Source organism: Corythoichthys intestinalis, chromosome 5 (genome assembly GCF_030265065.1).
Source record: "Corythoichthys intestinalis isolate RoL2023-P3 chromosome 5, ASM3026506v1, whole genome shotgun sequence".
NCBI lineage: Eukaryota > Metazoa > Chordata > Actinopteri > Syngnathiformes > Syngnathidae > Corythoichthys > Corythoichthys intestinalis.
The window spans coordinates 13,562,629-13,583,610 of NC_080399.1; the positions used below are offsets into that span (position 1 = coordinate 13,562,629).

The 20,982-nt window shown below is 39.0% G+C and overlaps 3 protein-coding genes across 4 annotated transcripts in view; 1 reads left to right on the plus strand and 2 right to left on the minus strand.

Moving 5' to 3' along the window:
* The window catches only part of ireb2 (iron-responsive element binding protein 2), a 46,928-nt gene extending 37,603 nt beyond the window's left edge, over positions 1 to 9,325 (minus strand). The window contains exon 1 of the mRNA XM_057836430.1: positions 7,798 to 9,325. The gene's annotated coding sequence lies outside the window, so the exon portion shown is untranslated. The remainder of the gene's footprint in view (positions 1 to 7,797) is intronic.
* On the plus strand, positions 637 to 12,116 carry slc25a44a (solute carrier family 25 member 44a). Its single transcript, XM_057836431.1, has 4 exons — positions 637 to 958; positions 4,330 to 5,023; positions 6,102 to 6,229; positions 7,841 to 12,116. Exons 2-4 carry the CDS (start codon positions 4,390 to 4,392, stop codon positions 8,030 to 8,032), a joined length of 954 nt encoding a protein of 317 aa, XP_057692414.1. The 5' UTR covers positions 637 to 958; positions 4,330 to 4,389; the 3' UTR covers positions 8,033 to 12,116.
* On the minus strand, positions 9,525 to 20,936 carry skic8 (SKI8 subunit of superkiller complex). Of its 2 annotated transcripts, none has more exons than XM_057836432.1 (11): positions 20,797 to 20,936; positions 20,528 to 20,580; positions 20,415 to 20,442; positions 16,147 to 16,252; positions 14,663 to 14,835; positions 13,395 to 13,543; positions 13,216 to 13,309; positions 13,049 to 13,142; positions 12,019 to 12,111; positions 9,799 to 9,877; positions 9,525 to 9,729 (listed from the first exon to the last, which is right to left on the minus strand). In XM_057836432.1, exons 2-11 carry the CDS (start codon positions 20,537 to 20,539, stop codon positions 9,640 to 9,642), a joined length of 918 nt encoding a protein of 305 aa, XP_057692415.1. In that variant the 5' UTR covers positions 20,540 to 20,580; positions 20,797 to 20,936; the 3' UTR covers positions 9,525 to 9,639. The 2 variants fall into 2 exon arrangements, with proteins under 2 accessions (XP_057692415.1, XP_057692416.1); XM_057836433.1 differs by having other exon boundaries at positions 20,415 to 20,437; positions 20,797 to 20,870.
* Between the last annotated feature and the right edge of the window lie 46 nt (positions 20,937 to 20,982).

The following is a 20,982-nucleotide window of genomic DNA, read 5'->3' on the forward strand; positions in this document are numbered from 1 at the left end:
AAAAAAATCCTCCGACGCAAGATGTCCATTTTACTTCCGCTACTGACTCCACCTTAAGGCATCTAGCCTTACATATGATACCTATATTCACATACTTTGCGTAAAAGGGCGCTCCTTCAAAATAAAACCATGCAAAAAACGACATTTTTTAAATTTAGTGTTGTACATACAGTACCTTCAGAGATAACACAAGTTCTTTCAATGTTATAAACATAATAAAATAGTAAAGACATTAATTTTTTAAAACTAAGAATATTAAGGAGAAAAAAAGGTCATTGCACACATTGTGTGAGTCTGTGTGGAATGTTCTTGCATGTTTGTGTTACGTTTGCTTGTCAAATAAATTACGTACGGCTGGATTGCATCAACAACCACGCGCATCCTTGAACACATCGAGGGCATTACATTATCTATGTACTGTATATGCAAAACAAAACTGGCACCGATTTGAGTGATATTGAAGTAGACTCAATCGACACTTTCTCGTGTTTGAACAATTCGACAATGCAAAACCCGTAAATGACAATTGTTTTCTCATTGTTAAACTACAATAAAACAGTACTATTCAAAGGTATTTGCTTCTTGACCTCGAACGATAAACCAGGAACGTGACCCGTGTTCTATTTTACGATAAATGCGAAGGACTTGAACGCACCATAAGCGACAAATCGAACATGCCTTCAACATAGTCAAACAGTCGAAAAACATTTTCCAGTCTCCCTTGAGATTAAAATACTTAGTCAATATTAGTTTTGTGTTTTTGTTTTGTTTTGCTTAAGGGGAGAAATAACGATAAGAAGCTGTCCAGACGACCTTTAACCTTCGATTTAGCTGCACTGTACAGTACAGTCACAGCACCAGTCATGGAGGGAAGACATGACCCAGTGTGTCGTCGAGGAAGCCGAATGTAACAGTGAGGCGAGCGACAAGGGGACCGAGCTACTGGGCCTCTAAACAGGTTTGTCTAAAAGTGTTGTCTGGTTCCGATTTGAAATGTATGTAAAATAAACCGGGAGTTTGTTGATGTCATTAGCAGCGAGCTAAGCTAACAGGGGTAGGAGGCGCTGGAGATATTACACGTGCCTCACTTCCAAATGGGGGAACATGGCGTGATGCTTATTATTTGCTTAATTCTTTCACAACATCGACTGATATGAAGGTAAATCAAGGACTGGATGGATGTGCATCTGCAAGTCGTCGGTGAAGGCAAACTTCCACTATTTTGTTTAGTTGCAAAAGTGGAATTGCGACACACTGTACGATAACTTTGGGTTATGAGAGTCAAGTCATAGCAAGTCTTTAAATTGAAAAACAATAGCGATCACCGCACTGGAATGATACTTTTCTTATTAATTGGATGCTTGCACCAATTTAAAAAAAAAAAAAACCGGAACCTATGACTGTAAAAGTTAAAGGGAAAGGCAATACACTTATATGAAAGATGGTTGCTCAAAAGTTTTAAGTTTGCAAATTTTATCCCTCTGATAACAATAGTACAGGAAAAAAATGTTCCTGGATTGCAATCATTTTATTTGTGTTGCTTGGGTCCAAACTAAATGAAAAAGTAAGATTAAAAAGGTAAAAGTTTGGTTTTGCTAAAATTAGAAGCGAAATAATATTCAAATTTTCTGATTTTATGTCCTAGTTATGCAGAAAATATTTAAATGTAATTTCTTTGTGTTTTAGGTCAAACTAAAGTCTATGAAATAAGGAGGAAAATGTACATATATACAGTGCCCTCCATAATTATTGGCACCCCTGAAAAAGATGTGTTTTTAGCTTCAATTTTTTATTCAAATAATATGGGACCTTAATGGGAAAAAAAGAGACAATACAAGTGCATTCATTCAGTGGGGAAAAACTCCCACATAAAGAAAAAAATATTTGACATCAAATAATGTGTGTCACAATTATTAGCACCCCTGGTGTTAATACTTTGTACAACCCCCTTTTGCCAACAAAACAAGGTATGGGGACTGAGATGGCCATGGGAGCATTCACTTATTTAACAGGATGTATTGTCCTACATTGGTGGTTGAATTGGTTTTTAAAAAAATTGACAATAATATAGCATATCAGCAGTAATTTATGAGAATCTATCGCCTACTAAAATTTATCGCAACGGGCCTAATTGTGTCTCAAGCATTTCGTCATATGTCGGACACATGGCGAGTCAAATTTTATGTCGTATGTTGATAAAAATCTTGTGTCGAGGTACCACTGTATCATGATTTGGTGTAAAGGGAGCATCCGCACATACAGTAGCTCTGTTAAAAGGATGGTGGGGGGGGGGGGGGTGTTCACCACTTTGTGAACAACGGTGTGAGCTAAAAGTCCGTTGTGCTCTTTTATAGGGGTGTGACAAAATATCGAAATGGTGATATATCGTGATACTTTGTATCCCCAAAGGTTATCGATATGCTCCTGCCAAGAATCTAGATATCGTTTTAAAAAGGTGTCAACATTTAAAAAATAATAACTTAAAAAAAAGGAATCAACAAGTTGTTATCAAAATCCTCCACTATAATACAACCCCTAGCAAAAAGTATGCAATTGCCAGTCTTGGACGAGCACTCACTCAGCCATTTTATCATGTAGAACTAACTCTGATAAAAAGCTTGAAAAAAATAATTAGTTCAAAAGTTCAACTCTTTAGAATTCAGAAACACTAAAAGAAATTAATAGAAAACATTGTGGTGGTCAGTAAATGTTACTTTTATAGAGCAAGTGCAGGGAAATATAAATAAGAAATAACTCCATTCTGAGGAAAAAAGTATGGAATCATGAGAAACAAAGAAATAAACAATCAAAACACATCTCTAGTAGCACCACCTCTAGCTTTTATGACAGCTTACAGCAGGGGTGTCCAAACTTTTTGCAAAGAGGGCCAAATTTGGTGTGGTAAAAATGTGGGGGGCCGACCTTGGCTGACGTCCTTTATGTAGAACAATATATTTAAGCAAATTTTAGCAAGCCATTCTGTGTGTCACATATGCTTTATTATTTTTTTAAATGAATACATTTCAACAATCTCAGTTCCATGGAATCTCAATTCCACGGAATCGTTTGGCAGTATATCTAGCCTTTGTGGCGTTCTCTTTCGACTCTCGGGCTCTTGCGAAATACTGCTGCTGTGAAATTAAACTAGCTTCAACTTGCTTCAATTTCTCGCTAATCGCTACGCATCTTCCCTGTAATCTTGTCATACATGTCAGCGTGTCTTGTTCGGGAATATCGCCTCACATTTAACTCTTTAAAAACAGCGACTGTAGACAGTTGTTGCGTATTTTAGTGAAGAAATACTCCACTTTCCACCTATCCTTGAAGCGCCAGCCATCGCAGTCAACTTTCTTTTTTTGTTGATTGTCGCCATTTTAGAAAATTGGGAGTAAAGGGTCACACGGGGGAATGTTGCTTAGAGTGCTGCTGCCTTTTCGTGGGTAAATGAGGAGCAGCATTTAGTGTGTAAGATACTTCATATGCTGGTAGCAGTACTGCTGACCAATTTATTAAGTCTGTGTGCAGGCCAGGCGTTATTGATTTTATGACAGAGGCTGGGGGCCGGATGAAATTTGACCACGGGCCGCATTTGGCCCCCGGGCCGGACTTTGGACATGTCTGACTTACAGTCTCTCAGGCATGGACTTGATGAGTATTCTTCATCAATTTAGTGACAAATCTCTTTGATTGCAGTTGCCAGATTATCCTTGCAGGTCGGAGCCTTGCTCTGGACAATTTTTTTTCAATTTCCACTACAGGTTGTCAATAGGGTTGAGATCAGGGCTATTTGCAGGCCATGACATTGACTGGATGAGTTTCTCCAAGGAATGGTTTAACAGTTTTAGCTCTGTGGCATGATGCATTGTCATCTTGGAAAATGACAAACATATTTTCAGTTGAAGGGGTAAGAAAGCTGTCTAAAATTTCAATGTAAACTTGTGCATTTATTGAAGTGGGAGGGATGGCAGCGAATGAACGAATGTTTATTCGCTGCCACCCTCCCAGTTCAAATGGATTGGACGTCTACTAGTGAAAAGTAATTCCAATTCATGGTAGAAGCTTGTTTTTCTCTTAACTAGTTGTTTGGTCAGGAAATCATTCTAGGATATTCTACAATGTATCGATAATCGTTGTATCGCTAATCGTATCGTGAGGTACCAAGAGGTTCCCACTCCTGCTCTTTTATGAACGTTAAATAATACAATTTTTTCTACATTTTATTATTAGGCAGTAGCTACAGTATTATAAAGCAACAAACAAAATGACATTTCTTTTGTAATTTTCAGTTAAAAATTGGATGAACTGATGCACAAATTGTCGGTTTTCCAGTTGCAATGATGTCGGACACGAGGCTTTAGCGACACGGAAACCCCCCCACCCGGGACCAACATGCAGCAGAAAGGCGCCATCCAGATCATCGAGTGGGAGGACCTGGACAAGAGGAAATTCTACTCTCTGGGCGTGCTGATGACCCTAAGCACGCGGGCCACCGTATACCCGGCCAGCCTGATACGCACGCGACTGCAGGTGCAGAAAGGCAAGGCGCTCTACTCAGGCACGGTGGATGCCTTCTGCAAGATCCTGCGCACGGAAGGCGTGCAGGGCCTGTACCGCGGCTTCATGGTCAACACTTTCACGCTGGTGTCGGGCCAGGCGTACATCACCACCTACGAGCTGGCGCGGCGCTACGTGTCGCGCTACTCGTCCAGCAACACGCTAAAGTCTGTGGTGGCGGGCGGGGCAGCGTCGCTGGTGGCGCAGACCATCACCGTGCCCATCGACGTGGTGTCTCAGCACCTCATGATGCAGGGCCAGGGCGAGCACAGCGGCCGCTTCAAGGCCAAACCCAAAATGATGCTGGCCGCCACCAAGCGCAGGCTGACCTTCGGGCAGACGAGGGACATTTCCGTGCAGATTTTTGCCGCCGACGGATTCAGGGGTTTCTACAGGGGCTATGTGGCATCTCTGCTCACGTACATCCCAAACAGTGCACTCTGGTGGCCTTTTTATCACTTTTATGCAGGTAAACGTCAACCGCTCTACTGAATTGTTTCACTGCAATTGACGGTGGCAGACGTCCAGTTCGTTTGGACATATTTGTAACCAATGTAATTAATGTATTTTTGTTTTATGTTTTTTGCTGAAAATTCTTCAGTTAAGTAATGAGCCAACTATTTAAAAAATGGACATTTCCTTAAAATCTGTAATTAATCTCATTAATGTCCTTAAATGAGGATCGAAGTACAACAAAAGAACAATTGACTAACTTGCATAGCAAATGCTAACATTTTTCTTCCTTCAAACACATATTTCCACAAAAAACTGCTAGATGTTATTCTGAACTAAACAAATACATAAACATTAACTAATACAAAAACTTACCTTATGTTGGTCTTAACAGGGAGCAGCTGGACTCAGCCAAGTTAGATGTGTCATAATCACTGTTGCCACTAGAGGGCAGCATATCCATTCAAAACCTTTACAACGCCACTCTAATTCAACGAATCCTCAAACCAGCAAAATTTGAGTCGCTTTTTTCTAATCGAATTACTCAAGTTAATCGTTGAAGCACTACAGCCCATAAATCTTATTTCTTAATTTCACCGATCAATATGAGATACGGAAATGAAGTGCTGCCAGCACCTCACAGTCCAAAGGAATTTAACGTCTATCACCGTCCATGGCAGCTAATGAGTTTATGAATTTACAATTGTTAGAATGTTGAATAGAAATGTTGTTGCCTGCTACCTTATATCCTTATTCAGACTTTCATAATAACTCCTTTACAATTAATTTTGCTCATCTCCAGCTTTCATTTACATAAATCAGAATTGATAAAAGATGACTCATTTGTCATCTTTTTACCCAGAAAATTATTTGTTATACTGCTAAACTTTATTACTGTTGTAATTAAAGCTCTATTTCTGTTCTAATTTAGTTTCCTTATGACTACAATTTAACCCCCAAAATTAATCTCACAAAATTGATTAAATCGGACTCACGCCGTGTAGTTTATTATTGCTCTAGTAAGACCATAATACTTTGTACCAAATAAATGAAGGCATGCGTTTACATTTGCTGGTATGTTTTTGTGTTTCTAGAGCAGCTGTCTCTGATGGCACCCAGTGAGTGCCCCCACCTCATCTTGCAGGCACTGGCCGGGCCGATGGCCGCCGCCACCGCCTCCACCATCACCAACCCCATGGACGTGGTCCGGGCGAGGGTGCAGGTACGAAGCCACGTTTAATACTGTTGAAGGTACTGGTTTGCAGTATGCATTTATCTTGATGGTATACATGAAAACCTATTTGCGACGTGGCGTCTCTCCTAAATTTCTGGTTTTGCTTTGTGACAATTTTTTTTCCCAAATTGACTTAAAGACTTTCACAAGACTATTAGGAATTTTTAGTGTTAATTTAAAATATTTTTGTACTCCATGCATGCGAAAAGCCTTTTTTCTTCCCTTCAATAGTATGTGTTCAGGTCAAACACTCTCGGTGAACATGCCGTTTCACCGAGCCGCCGCCTAATCTCCACTAGACATATGCCGATTAACTGTTTCAAGGTACCGTGTTATGAAAAATCAAGGTGTCAAAACGGCAAAAAATTTCCGTCATACCGTCCCTATGGTATTAGCTATTTTTTATGTAAGGCTCAACCCTCCCTCACCAGTTCTTACTCAGTGTCAGTGAGTCAGCTGTGCTACACGATGGTTGGAGGAGGTGAAACTCCTGAACTTTTTCCCCCATCAAAGAAAACTGAATCGCTCGTAAGGGAATACTTCGACTAGGAGAAAAGTTGGACAGCCGTGGCTTAGAGTAGGAGGTAAAACATCTTTTTGGTGGGTGGCTGTCAAGAAGGTGATACCTCCCATATGATTTCGCATTTATACAAAATTAAAGGTTAGTAAACACTGTCATGAACGTTTTTCACCAGCTACGAGGTAACTCCAGCACGTTTAGTGTGTCTCACTGTGGTAAAACGTGGTTTTTCTCTCTGGTAACTGTCAGTGTTGAGAAGGTGTGTATAATGTTAACATGCTACAAGTCATACACACATTATTATTTTTGTTCTGATGGTAAAAATGTTGAGCTATGGGTTTACGCTAACTTAAAGGACTGCACATATTTAAATTTTATTAAGAATATTTTAGTTATTTTAACTTAACATTATACTTAAGTTGCAATTTGCTAATCTGTTTTGAAAAATACAAATCCTGTTCAATGGATTTTTTTTTTAACCCAGACATCTCAAAGTAACACATTTTAGAGCTGTAAATGCAATACCGTGATACCGCGATATTTTTGCTTAAGGTTATAGTCAGAATCTCCTACCGGCACATGCCTAGTCTCCACTTGGCAAAAGCACTTTTCTAACCCACTTAAGATTTGCTGTTTTTACGTTTCTGTAATTGATTTGATGGACCAAACGTTCGTTGCTTTATGTTCGTGCTCGTACAAGCATGCGTGACCGTAACGCAAGCAGCAGTTATGCCATCTGGCACCTGTGTTATCTTAAAGCGGAAGTTCTTAATTTTTTACATTAGGCTTAATCTTCAAGTTAGCAGGGGTTTGATTAGTCGGTGGAGTTGATTTCAACAAATTCCGTGCAGTTTGTTCTTTGTTTCAGGGCTCCAGAGTGGCTAAGCTAGCGCAAATTAAGTGATCCTGTCTTAGCATGGCAATAAAAACTATGTATATTAACAGATCTAACATAGTCAAATAAATTTAAAATGCAGATCATTGTTCAAAATACCCATGCGGCCAAAACTATGTTACAGAAAACTGCCGTAATTACCTTGTAAATAAGTTATCCATCGTTATCGTTGGTTGTGGCGCAGGTGGAGGGCCGCTCGTCGGTGGTGGAGACCTTCAAGCAACTACTGGCGGAGGAGGGCGTTGGCGCCATGACCAAGGGTCTGTCGGCCCGCATCATCTCCTCCACGCCCACATCGGTGCTCATTGTGGTGGGCTACGAGACCCTCAAGAGGCTCAGCCTACGAGACGAGCTGGTTCAGTCCAGACACTGGTAGACTGGGACAAAAAAGCCTAAAGCCGCATTTTACCTCATGGCAGGAGCACACTATGGTTGCGACAATACTGCCAAAACGTGTTAAACCTATGACAATATTCAGAAAGACTTGCTGTACTTAAAGCTTCGGTGCTTTATGGTTAGAAATGTTTGCTTTCTCGGTGGGACCTCCCAAGTGGGACAGAATTTGGTCTTTTGGGCATGATCACTCTCAGTCTAAATGGACATCTATTGACGTCAATGAGTTAATATCAAGTAAAGGTTATATTACCTTTGAAGAATGCCTTACAGATTTGGTTTTGGAGGAAAATACACATGAAAAAGTGATTTTAATTTTTCCAATTCTAGCCACGGTACCGGTACTCACCCTTTCATGAATTGTTTGGCAATAAAAGACTGTTCACTACAAGACAAAATTTCCTCCCTCCCAAATTACTATAATACATATAACGATATTTTAAAAATGACTCGCCTAATAAAAGTCAAAAGTACTTACCTTTTGACTGAACGATCAGGAAGGTGCTTGTCAACTAGCTAACACTGTCACCTCGCAATGTTTTATAAACTTTGATATTAAAACAAAGTAAAACCACTTGTTTGAAGACAACTGAGAGGAACCGGAGTCTCGTTTTGTTTTAAACAGCTATTCATCAGGCTTTTCAGATTTGAGGTACAAGCTAGTTTAATTAGCATTAGCTAATTTAAACTGGTTATTTTATACTCAAATTGTACTCGTTTACAGAAAGGTTCCTGTGTTTGTTTGGTCTTCCGGCCAAAACTGTTTTAAGTCTGGACTCAAAATTGAATTTCTTGAGGCTGACTTGGGAGGTTCCGCTGTACTATTAGAGTAATATGTGGGGAGCGGGTTTATTATTTTTGTTAGGCAGAACCTCCAATTGGAGCGTATGTAGATTTTATGTGCCAAAAATTAATATGGTTCCTATTAAAAATAGGTCTATTGTTTAAGTGAAACGTTACAGTTGAATGTTTCCGGACACCAACCGCCAAAATCCAGTGAGATTTTTGGTGAGAAGCAACAAATTTTGGACTGGTTGCCAGCCAGTCTTGGGAACATGGAGAGAAACTACTTCCAACCACACCTATGGACATTTTAGAGTCTTTAATAATGCAGATTTAAATCTAGGACCTGAGAACTGAAGCATACATGCTACCCACTAGTAAACTGTGCTACATTTCCTGTCACTATTCAAACTACCTACACGTGGTGTGTTATAGGCACCACAAACTCCATTTAAAATACTTCAAAAATGCGCACCAGCACATGTTAGCAGAGTGAAATTATGTTCTGGATGAAACTGCACTTAATGAATATTGATGGGGGGTGTTTTCAACTGTAACCAATGTGTTTTGTCTGTTGAATGTTTTAGTGAAACAGTGGACACTTGTGGCTCAGTGGAATTAATAAAGAATGCAATCAATGCATTGGATTGGTTGATCAGTGAAATGTAGCTGAAAATTAATTTACAACCCAATTAAATTAAAAAAAAAAAAAAAAAGCAAAGCTTTATTGAACTGATCTTGAGCTAGAAGAAAATTATAAAAAAAAAAATAAAAAAAAGTCCCTTCCCTTGTACCAGATGTGTCACCTCACATCGGGCAGTCGTAAATATGAATGGCACGGTCGTCACCAGCCGAGATGATTTTGGAACCGTTGCTGTTATACTTGACACTCCACACCTGTTAAAGAAGCAATCACGCAACTGAATCGTTACTCTGTCCTAAATATAAATATGCTGTAGGTCTTACCTGGTCTTGGTGGTCAAAGAAGGTGTTGATGCATGCTCTGGAACTAGCGTCCCAAACTTTGACGCTTTTGTCCGACGAGCTGAAGGGTGGGAAATGATCAGAAAAAGGCCGTTAAACAATGTGGCTGCTATTAACGAGGATAGATGTCCAATCGATTTAAGCTGGAGGCTAATGAAGAAATGTTACTACTAGTGACAAACTAAAATTGAGGTGGTGTTAATCTTACGGGTTACATTTTTTAGTGTCCCGACATAATTGGCATCCTAAGATGGCAGTATTGCATCACATCTTGAGTGTGTACCAGGCGGTCGTAGTTCATTTGAACTAGATACAGTTAGAGTTTGATGCAGTAAAGATGTTTACGTCATGTAAGTATTAGGGAGTAAACCAAAAAAGTTCCACATTCCTAAATTTTATTAGGGAACTTCCATTAAATATTTTTATTCCTTAAAAGGTAAGTTGGTCGTTCATATGTGGAAAAAATTTTGGAATAGGTTGGATCACACAATAGTTTACCGTGAAGATCAGCACACGTTTTTTTGACGTCACACTCAGTGTCACTAATGAACTTGACACCTGAATGCTACTCTTTTTTCATCCCGTCTTTCCTGTTCATTTTGCTTTAACTGCTCGTTTTGTGAAATATCGACTGGGCTGTCCCACTCAATGTTCCACTTGGGTTGGAAGGGCAGAACAGACAACATGTTTATGTAGTTAAAAAGTAATACTGTGGAAATCCGGCAGCGTAACCATGTGACGTCAACAATAATGGCGACTTACTAGTTAAACTAATTTTACAAATTTATTAAAACAAAAACATTAAGAGGGGTTTAAATATCAAATTATTATAACTCTTACTAACATTTATCTTTTAAGAACTACATGTCTTTCTATCCGTGGTTCCCTTTAAACATAAATGATGACTTTATGCTTGTGAATTTCCATCGGTCTTGTACAGTGGACCCTCATGATATGAGCTTTTCATGAAATGAGTGTCGTGATGAGAGAAAATGAGTCTCAATATGAGCGAAATCCATAAAAGCCTCTCGCTTGGTTGGCTTGTATGAGTGCCTCAGCATCCCACCAGGTGGCATGTGAGCTCTCGCTTTGTCTCTCCAAGTGTCGGTGTCACTCTAGATGGCATACAAGCATCTCGCACCAACAGAATCCCCAACCTGCCCCTTATTGTCATTGTCTCAGGTGATAGAATTTTGAATCGAAGTGCAGCCGAATCATTTGTGTTTACAAGTGAATATTAACCATGTCCCCAAGTTTACTTACAGCAAAAACTTTGTAATAGAATAGAATACAAAGACTTTATTCTCATTGTACAGAGTACGAGATTTAAAGCTTCGCCGTAATGCGCACCACATGAAACAAAAGCAAAAGTACAATAAGGCTAATATAAACATAGGCTGCTGTGTTCACAGATTGGTAATAAAGTGACTACCAGCAAGTGGTGATGTTAAAGTGTGTATATGACAATTAACAGTGCTCAGACTAAAAGGCAGATGGCTGACTTGATATGATTGTGCGTAGATGTTGATGTAATAGTGCAAAAATGCTATAATGTAACTGCAAATATTGCATTTGCAGTACCCAGCTTGAGACAGACGTCTCTGAACATATTACCTCGTGAAATGCTTGAGACATTGTTGTGGCATTAGCAGTGCAATGACAGTGACATTTTAGTGCAAACTTGAGTTCTCTCTTTCCTCCTGCTTGGTTGACTTGCACTTTCATTACGTTGCTAGATTGCAGCTTTCATGGTAAGTACTTGTATATACAGTAAATACCATCGTTATTTTACTTTTAATTTCTTTTCCATATTAATTAGCCTTAAAAATAATGCTTTGAAATATTATTTACAGGTAAAATGGGGGTCATGGGAAGTGTTGCTCACAATAACTGGAAAATACATTCATGATACAAGCATATTCAGGTTACAAGCTAGGCCGTGGGATGGATTGTGCTCGTACCATGAATGTCCACTGTATTTTCATTATACACTGTATGTAACACCTACCTATATGATAGGCTGGTGTATTACATACATGTATGAACTTGATTGTTTTCTCCAATTAAAAGGATTGGCCTTTTTTCTTTTTTTTAAATAAAACCACTCGAAAAAGCATTAATTCAGATTTCATCTCTTCTTCAATGTGTGTCTTGTCAGGGGTTCTCTTCACCCCACTTGAAATAAGAAAATGAAAACATTACCTGGAAACAAAATGTGTGTTATCTGGGGAGAAAGCCACATTGAGAACCCATGATCCATGTCCGCTCAGCGTACCGGCCAGGTTCGCGTGTTGCCTGGAAAAACAAAATTCATGCTGGCTTTTTTTTTTGTAATTTCCAAAAAAATGATACAGACCTGCCAAAGGTGCACTGATCAATAAGCTGGACCCATTTTCTAAGTTTGGGGAACTCCGTGATCTGTCAGTTAGGCACATTAGCGTGCTAGCATTTGGTCGCGGACATTCGTGGTCATTGGTGTGAGCATATAAGTGTACTTGTTGGGCATCTTCATAATTTTGCGATCCCAAAATAATGCTTACGACTGCCTGGTAACTATTTTTGCAGGCACTAGATGCCATTATTACACTTACCTTTGTGAGTGAATTCAGACATAAAATCTGTATAGTGAAAGCTCACATTTGGCTCACATTCAAACTGTTTCAGCATTGAAAGGTATGGAGAAGTGAAAAATTAAAGAGTTAAGAGACCTGATGTAATTCTGTAGATCTCTTCTACAGAAAACTAATTTATCAATTTCCTTCAATCTTGTGATTTTCTTTTTGTAAAGCAAAATGTGGCATTTTAATATTTTGTAAAAAAAAAAAAAAAAAAAAAGAATTTAGTAGTTTGGAAAGAAAAGTTTTTAACGTTTAAAATATTTTTTTGAGAACTACAACATGTGCGGTAAGAAAAAAAAATCCCATCGGGAAAGTTTAACGTTTGAAATCTTTTGGGTTCATTTAAAAAAAAAAAAAAAAATGGAGGACCGGATTTGAATGCTCATCTTTCAGTGGCATTGACTGGGAGGCCATTCGCCCCTCCCAGTCAAAATGGATTAGACGTCTAGCGCCGTCAATAGCCACAATAGTCAATGTTTTCCTTATTCCTGCCATAATCCAACTCAAATAAACAAATCTAAATTTTATGTATTATGTAAAATTTGTGATGTACAGCATTCTGAAATGGCTTTCTTCCATGTACATAGCAGGGGATTGATGAAAAAAGGACTTACACGTCATAAATCTTGATGTAGCCGTCGTCAGATGCCGTTACCAGCAGTTGGGAGTCGGGAGAAAAGGTCAGTGAACGGATGGGCATGGCGTGTCCTAGAGGCGGATCAAGAGCAGGTTTCGATTGGACAATTTTTGACTTCATTTTAGTCCCAGTGAAGTGACTCACCTTCCAACGTATGGAGGAGTTTCCCGGTAGCAATGTCAAAAATGTTAATGATGCCGTCAATCGCACCGCTGGCCAAATATTTACCATCTGGGCTCTGTGGAGTGTCAAAACTTATCAACAATTATATTGGACGTCTTATCGCTGTCAATGGCAGCTGATGAGTCAATAAAACCTCTTACATAAGCGATGCTCAGAATAAATTTCCCCCTAGTGTCCAAAGAGTATTCCTTCTTGCCGCTTTCCACGCCGAAGATGTTGACCTTGCCAAGGTGGCTTCCTGTGGCGATGTACTTTGAATCGGGCGAGAACGCCACCGTCCAGGCGTCCACTGGAGGGGAAGCGCGATACATTAGTAGTGACGTAAAATATTACAATATATATTGTCTAAACGATTTAAAATGACATCGTCACGAGAATATTATATTAACAATATCGTGATATGTTTGGCAGAAAGTTACAATTACAAGCCTGCAGCCCTTGTGCACTCGCTGGTCACAGTTTAGCACATCAGCTCTGCTTAAAGTGATGTCTAGGTGTCTTCAAACAAGAATGTGTATGTGTAGAGGTAGAGGTAATCCCTGGGTTACAAACGAGTCCCATTCCTACGCAAGCGGCATAACCCAAATTTCCATGTAAAACGGAATTAACCCTTTAAATACCTCTTGATACCCCCCAAATATCAAAATAACTATCAAAAACATTATACGTCATTGTACCGTTCTCGCCAAGATGTTGGAGCTAAGTCCAAGCTAGACAGTGAGCTAAGCTTTGAAATGACGACTGACTTTATTCAGATGCTCATGACATCAACACTTGCAGAATGAAACTAAACTAAAAATGAAATTAAATCAGTTTCATCAACAGCAATTCAACTACAGCATTAAGAGTCCACACAAACGATTAGCATTAGCGTCCACACATCATCAAAACCAATCACAAACTCGCCCCAAGTATTTGACCACAAATGAAAACGCACAATAAACACTACCAAAGGTGGTATATATATATATATATTAAGTGTTGCCTCTGTGGATGCTTCACAAGCAACAAATGTGCGTGCAGGCTGCCACCTCTCTCTCGGCTGCGCTCTTCCTCATAAGTGCGTGATGGTATTTCACTTGCTTTAGATAATACTGTATTTAAATAAAATTGTCTACAAGCTTTCATTTTTTTAATCTGAGGCAAACGAAAATAAGTAGGGGGGAAGCTGTCATAGTATGTTGAATTTTTTTTTCGTCAAATAATTAAAAAATACATTACATCCTGGCATATCACTATCGTCATATAAAATAGCCCATATCGCGATAAAGGATCTTTTACCCCATATCGCACACCACTACTACACACTAGTTGCGGATTTTGAACTTTAAGACTTGCGATTAATATTGAAATAAAGCAGACACACAAGTGATAGATAAAATGCAAAGGTAGGTTTTGGTGGTCTTACCTGGTCCGGCATCCAAAGACTTGATCTGTTTCCCGGACTCCAGGTCCCAGAGGCGAATGTGCGCGTCTAGCGAACTGGAGACGGCGATGGCGGCGTTGTGGCTGATGTCCACTGACACGACACCCAGCTGATGGCCCTCCAGTGTCCACTGCAGCTCCAGTTTCTCATCTGACCTACATGGGTCACTTGACAGTTAGCTCATGTTGGCTCTTTAGTACACACTATAAAATAATCAGATTTTTCACAGGCAGTACAGTGCTCTAATGGTTAGAATTAGTGCTGTACAATATACGTATATCACCAAAACAATATATAAAAAACTTTCGATTGACATTTCACGTCTATTGTCCTTATCGCCATAAATAGACCTGTCCCGCAATGCACATTTTAGCGAGCCTATGGCGCCCAATTTGCACTGACTAGCTACATTGCTGGATTCCATTAGCCATCGCACTACCACCAATCCGCCATACGATGTCCCCATCTTCACTCAATTGGCTCTTCCTGACAACCGTACAAGAGTAATGCATGCAAGACAACTGAAAATATCAACACTTAAGCCATACAGAACACAGGCAACACAATTCCTTACAATATATATATTTTTTTTAATCAATAACCTGTAAGAGACAGTCTTCACCCACAGTGGACAATTGTTACTAGTTGATACTTTTATCTTTAACCCTTTATAGAGCAAGTGAATTATTGGTTTTGTCACAAGACCTGTAACCCTTTATAAGCCAATTGATTATTTTTGGTCATTTAAACAAACTTAAGCGTAAGCAATTATGATCTGTGTTTTAAATTATTAATCATTGTTGATTGTTTTTGATATATTTTTTACATTTATGAATATAGTTATTTGTTAATGAAAACGAAGTTAATTAAATTAAAAATGAATGAAAACAGAAATACACACCGCTGACAGCCCCAGGCCCAATTTTTTCCCATTGTACTGAACTCATTGCATGCCAATTCATTTAAACCGGGAAAACGGTTTGCAAATGCTCGTGTTTCAGTGCCATCGACCGTGTTAGACGTTCAATCCATTTTGACTAGGAACGCCGTCAATGGCAGCCAATGTTATAAATAGGTGCCTTGTGAAGGATTAAAAAAATAATAATAATAATAATAATAATTTGTGCGTGAAAGGCTTAATGATACGATGCCTTAACATACAGCAGTCTTGTAAGTCAAAACCACTAGTCACACATATTAGTAAATATATTAAATATCCTTACATTTCAGCAAAAAACTGTGCTGTTACTCAACAAATTCATCAGAACCTTGTTGGATTTGTTGTGTTTTGGTAATGGTTTTGCTGGTACAGAAATTGGCATAAGCTGGATTGCTTAGTAGGCAATTTTACAAAAAGACAGCGACAGCGCTCTTTTGATCAAAACATCAAGTAAAAGAAAATATACATAGAACATTATGTTTGCTTCTGACTACTATTAAGTAAGGTTATAAATTGTCACACGTACCATTTCCACACTTTGACCATATCATCAAGCGAGCCGGTGACAATCGTTTCCGAACCGTCCGCATCACTTTTCCCCCACGCCGCCGTCCAAATTGCATCATCGTGTGCTGCGTGTAAAAAATACCAGTCATTAATTTTTTTTCACTGCCATTGATGATGACAAACGTCTAATTTCATGCTCTTTTTATCCATTTGGTGTGACTTGAGTATCGCTATTAGATGTACAATCCATTTAAACTAGGAGAGTGAACAATAAGAGATAGTAATAACACACACATAAACAATTCTAGTACTTTTATTAAAAATCCTTCACTATAAAAATGTGATGCATTAACTCAATGGCTGCTTTTTAATGGAGTAAAGGTCCAATTCATTTTGACTTGTAAGGTTGGCAGCCATCGATCAGTAAATCCAGCAAATTGGTCAATCAATGGTAGTGAAACATGATTACTCAATGCCACCCATCGCAGTTGAAATGGATTTGTTGTGTCAGTGGCAGTGAATGAGTTAACCCCTTGATGCCTGAATTTATATATGAGAAAATATACACAAAGCATTGGAGGTATATTTAAGTATAAACTGAAGAAAATAAATATTTGAACATCCTGCTATTTTACATGTTCTCCCACTGAGAAATCATGGAGGAAGCTAAGATTTTCAGAGTAGGTGCTGGTCCACTGTGAGAGAGATAATCTGAAAAGAAAAATCCAGAAATCCCAATGCTTGATTTTTTTTTAACAATTCATTTGTGTGATCCAGCTGCAAATAAGTATTTGAACACCTGTCTATCAGCTAGAATTCAGACCTTAAAAAACCTGTTAGTCCGCCTATTAAAAGTCCACCTCCACTCCATGTACCCTAATTTTCGGACTATAAACCGTTACTTTTTTCCCTCATTTTGAATCCTGCGGCTTATAGTCCAGTGCGTCTTATTTGTTGATTTATTTGAATTAATAGGTAACACTTTATTTGACAGCGGCATCATAAGACTGTCATAAGAACATCATAATTATGACATGACACTGTCATGGGCATTACTGAATGCGTATGACAGATGTCAATATGTGTCATGTGGCATATTATTTCACTAACTCCATTTATGTCCAGCTCAGATCTTTTGCGGCCATTCAAAAGTGAGATAAATTGCTGGATGACACTAACCGACCTCTATTATAAGCATTCATTAATGCTTATGACATTGTCATGTAATAATTATGACTGCCATATGACAGTATTATGGCACCACTATCCAAGAAAATGTTACCAAATACCATAACTAGTAGGGCTGCAGCTATCGAATATTTTAGTAATCGAGTAATCGACTGGAAATTCTATCAATTAATCGAGTAATCGGATAAAACTAATATATTTTTAGGTGAAGAACAATTAAAAATATACATGAGAAAACAAGACATTTCATTTAATCTTGAACCATTTTCATTCAATCAATGTCTTAATTTTCGATGTAGATTGTTGAAAACATCTAACAATTGCATCTCAGATGTATCTAGAATAAAAAAAGACCAATTCACTGCTTTCACTCAAAAAACTTTTAGATCTTATTAAAAAAAAAATCTATATATATATATATATATATATATACCTAAAAATGCCGTTACGCTTGATAACACACATCACTTAAAAGTTAGGATTTTTTCCCACGTGTTTCAATTGAATTTCTATTTGTGTCAAGCCATTTTTAAGTTCTAGTTAAGTTTTAAGTTAGTCTAAACTGTAAGTCCTGATAGGATTTTGAGTTTTTGCAGTGTTCAAAATAAATGTATGATACAGGCTGTATTAGGGACCAGTGCTACTTGGTGTTTTATCCAGCAATGACTACTGAGCTAAAATTGATAGTTAGCATTATTGAGTTTTTATTTGACACCCTCATCACTCCACAATGCTATGTTATGTTAAAGCCTGTATGTAAGACACGTTAGCCACGCATCGACAGTGGTCATAAGTAACGTTAATCTTTATTTATTAGCGCTTAGCGCTCTTTATTGGCGCTTAGCGCTCTACTGCTTTAAGATGGCGACTGTTCACTAACGCTGCCCAGACGCGGCCGAGTCTGTCATTTCACATCTAGTTCAACATACATGTGATCTCTATGAGACTCATCAGACGCTACCTACCAACGTAGCATCGCGCGGGCTAGTATTTAGCAACGCCGGCATCGTTTGTAGCGGCTGTCGGTTGCAGTAAGTTTTTTTTTTTTTTTTTGCTTCTTCCTCTACGCACGTGACATCAGCGCGTTGTCCCGCATTAAAAGTAGTCCGAGCAAAACGTTATGCTTAGAGCTGTCAAAATAAACGATTACTCGAGGTGAATAAAATTACTTGGATCAGTTTTTAAACTCGGGTTGCTCGAGTATTCGTTTCAGCTCTAATAACTAGCAATTAATGAAACAACTGGAACAGTAACTGAAGAATTAATTAGCACAGAACATGATTGTTATTTACATCTGTAGCGCCGCAATGCATGCTAGGAGGAAGGTTGGATGACAACAGTGTTGAAAGCAGGTGGCAGCAGAGGTTGACTGTCTCCCCCAAGGGAGCAGTGATGGCCAAATGAAGCTTTTAGAAACAATAAGGCTTTGCACCCAATTGGTTCAAAGCTTAATGGTGGTTCATTTGGTTTCATGACAGTCTTATCATGCCATTGTCAAATGAAGTGTTACCAGTTAATATCTTTTGGTGTAAATATCCCATAATACAATGAGGACAACTGCGGTTTATAGTCCAGTGCGGCTTATCTATGAACAAATGCCGTTTTCATGTCAAATTTGGTGGGTGGTGGCTTATAGTCAGTTGTGCCTTATAGTCCAGAAATTACGGTAGTATCCTGAATCAGATGCACTTGTTTGAGGTCAATGGCAGCATGAAGACACCTGTCCACCCCATACAATCAGTAAGACTCGAACATGTAATATGGTCAAGACCAAAGAGCAGTCCAAAGACACCAGAGACAAAATTGTTCATCTCCACAAGGCTGGAAAGGGATACCGAGAAATGGCCAAGCAGCTTGGTGAAAAAGTGTCTACTGTTGGAGCAATCATTAGGAAATGGAAGAAGCTAAACATGACGGTCAATCTCAATTGGAGTGGAGCCCAATGTAAGATATCACCTTGTGGGGTCTCAATGATCCTAGGAAAGGTTAGGAATCAGCCCAGAACTACACGACATGAGCTGGTCAATGACCTAAAAAAAGCTGGGATCACCGTTTCCAAGGTTACTGTTGGTAATACAGGAGACGTCATGGTTTGAAATCATACATGACACAGAAGCTTCCACTGCTTAAACCACCACATGTCAAGGCTCGTCATAAATTTGCTTATGACCATTGGATGATGCATGTTGGAAGACCCAGGAATGGTCCATATTCAATGTTCTTACTGAAGGAAAGATGTTGTTCCCCAAAACCTCACAATGCACTCGTCCCCCATGCTTCACAGTAGAGATGGTGTTCTTGAGATAGTACTCATCATTTTTCTTCCTCCAAACACGGTTAGTGGAATTAAGACCAAAAAGATCTATTTTACTCTCATCTGACCACAAAACTTGCTCAAGCACACAGCCAGGAAAACCAAGGAGTGGCTCCGTAAGAAGCACAACAAGGTTCTAGCATGGCCTAGGCGGTCCCCAGACCTAAACCCAATAGAAAGCCTTTGGAGGGAGCTCAAACTCATTGTTTCTCAGTGACAGCCCAGAAGCCTGACTGATGGGTGGGCCAAGATCCCTCCTGCACTGTGCGCAAACCTGGTGACAAACTACAGGAAATGTTTGACCTCTGTAATTGCAAACAAAGGCTACTGTACAAAATATTAACATTCGTTTTCTCAGGCGGTCAAATACTTATTTGCAGCTGTATCACACAAATAAATCGTTTTTTAAAAAATCATACATTGGGAATCCTGGATTTTGCTTTTTAGATTATCTCTCTCACAGTGGACATGAACCTATGATGAAAATTTCAGACCCCTCCATGATTTCTAAGTGGGAGAAATAGCAGGGTGTTCAAATACTTATTTTCTTCACTGTATTTTTTCAATGTAAATTCAGGAGGATAAGATTGGTTGACATTGACAGTGATTAACGTCCAACCCAATTTGACCAGGGGGGCTGGCAGCGGTGAGTGGTCACCGTCAATGCTAATGAAACATGATGCCAACTCAAAGCCAACCATCTTGGTTGAAATTCATTTCGATGTTTTGGAAGTGAATTAAAGATCAGCAACAATCTCGCATTGACAAAGTGCCTTGTTACTCACCATGCTCCTGTTTAAAAAGGATGCTGTACTGAAACGAAAACGTGTAATTTGTTATTATTAGTACTTGTTTTATTCGGGGAAACAATAAAATGTTGGGTACAATGGCTACTTACTTGGGTGCTCATTTTGGATTCGTCTTTATGAAGGCCGGTGTTAAGTCAGCAACCTAAACACAAACAAATGCACGTGAAATATTAAATAAATAACTATGATGCCTAACTTTAAAGGCAAGAAATGTTTCAGTTTATCACTAATTATTGCTTGCATCAAAAACGATGTGGACGCAAGATGGTTCAAAGGTTCGTCAATGACGTCATTTACACACGCGGTAAACTGCCTAATATTTCACTTGGAATGTGGAGTTGTATAAGGATTTACGTACCTTAATAATCCTCACAAATGTCTTGAATGAATTTGCAAGAGTTTGAGTTAAATTACATGCGAGGCGCCATGACAATATTAGACCAGCGTAACTTCCGCTTCTTCTTCTTCGTCGTTTGTCTGTGCTTGACGCTTACATTCGTTTGCTCGCTGTCGCCCTCAATGGCAAAGGAGGGAAATTGTTTAC

Coding starts and splice junctions, on each gene's coding strand:
- slc25a44a (XM_057836431.1), top strand. CDS start 4,390: ATGCAGCAGAAAGGCGCCATCCAGATCATCGAGTGGGAGGACCTGGAC. Junction 5,024..6,101: donor TTTTTATCACTTTTATGCAG/GTAAACGTCAAC, acceptor TTGTGTTTCTAG/AGCAGCTGTCTCTGATGGCA. Junction 6,230..7,840: donor TGGTCCGGGCGAGGGTGCAG/GTACGAAGCCAC, acceptor GTTGTGGCGCAG/GTGGAGGGCCGCTCGTCGGT.
- skic8 (XM_057836432.1), bottom strand. Junction 16,253..20,414: donor CCTTTTTAAACAGGAGCATG/GTGAGTAACAAG, acceptor TTTTACACGCAG/CACACGATGATGCAATTTGG. Junction 13,310..13,394: donor TTATTCTGAGCATCGCTTAT/GTAAGAGGTTTT, acceptor GACACTCCACAG/AGCCCAGATGGTAAATATTT.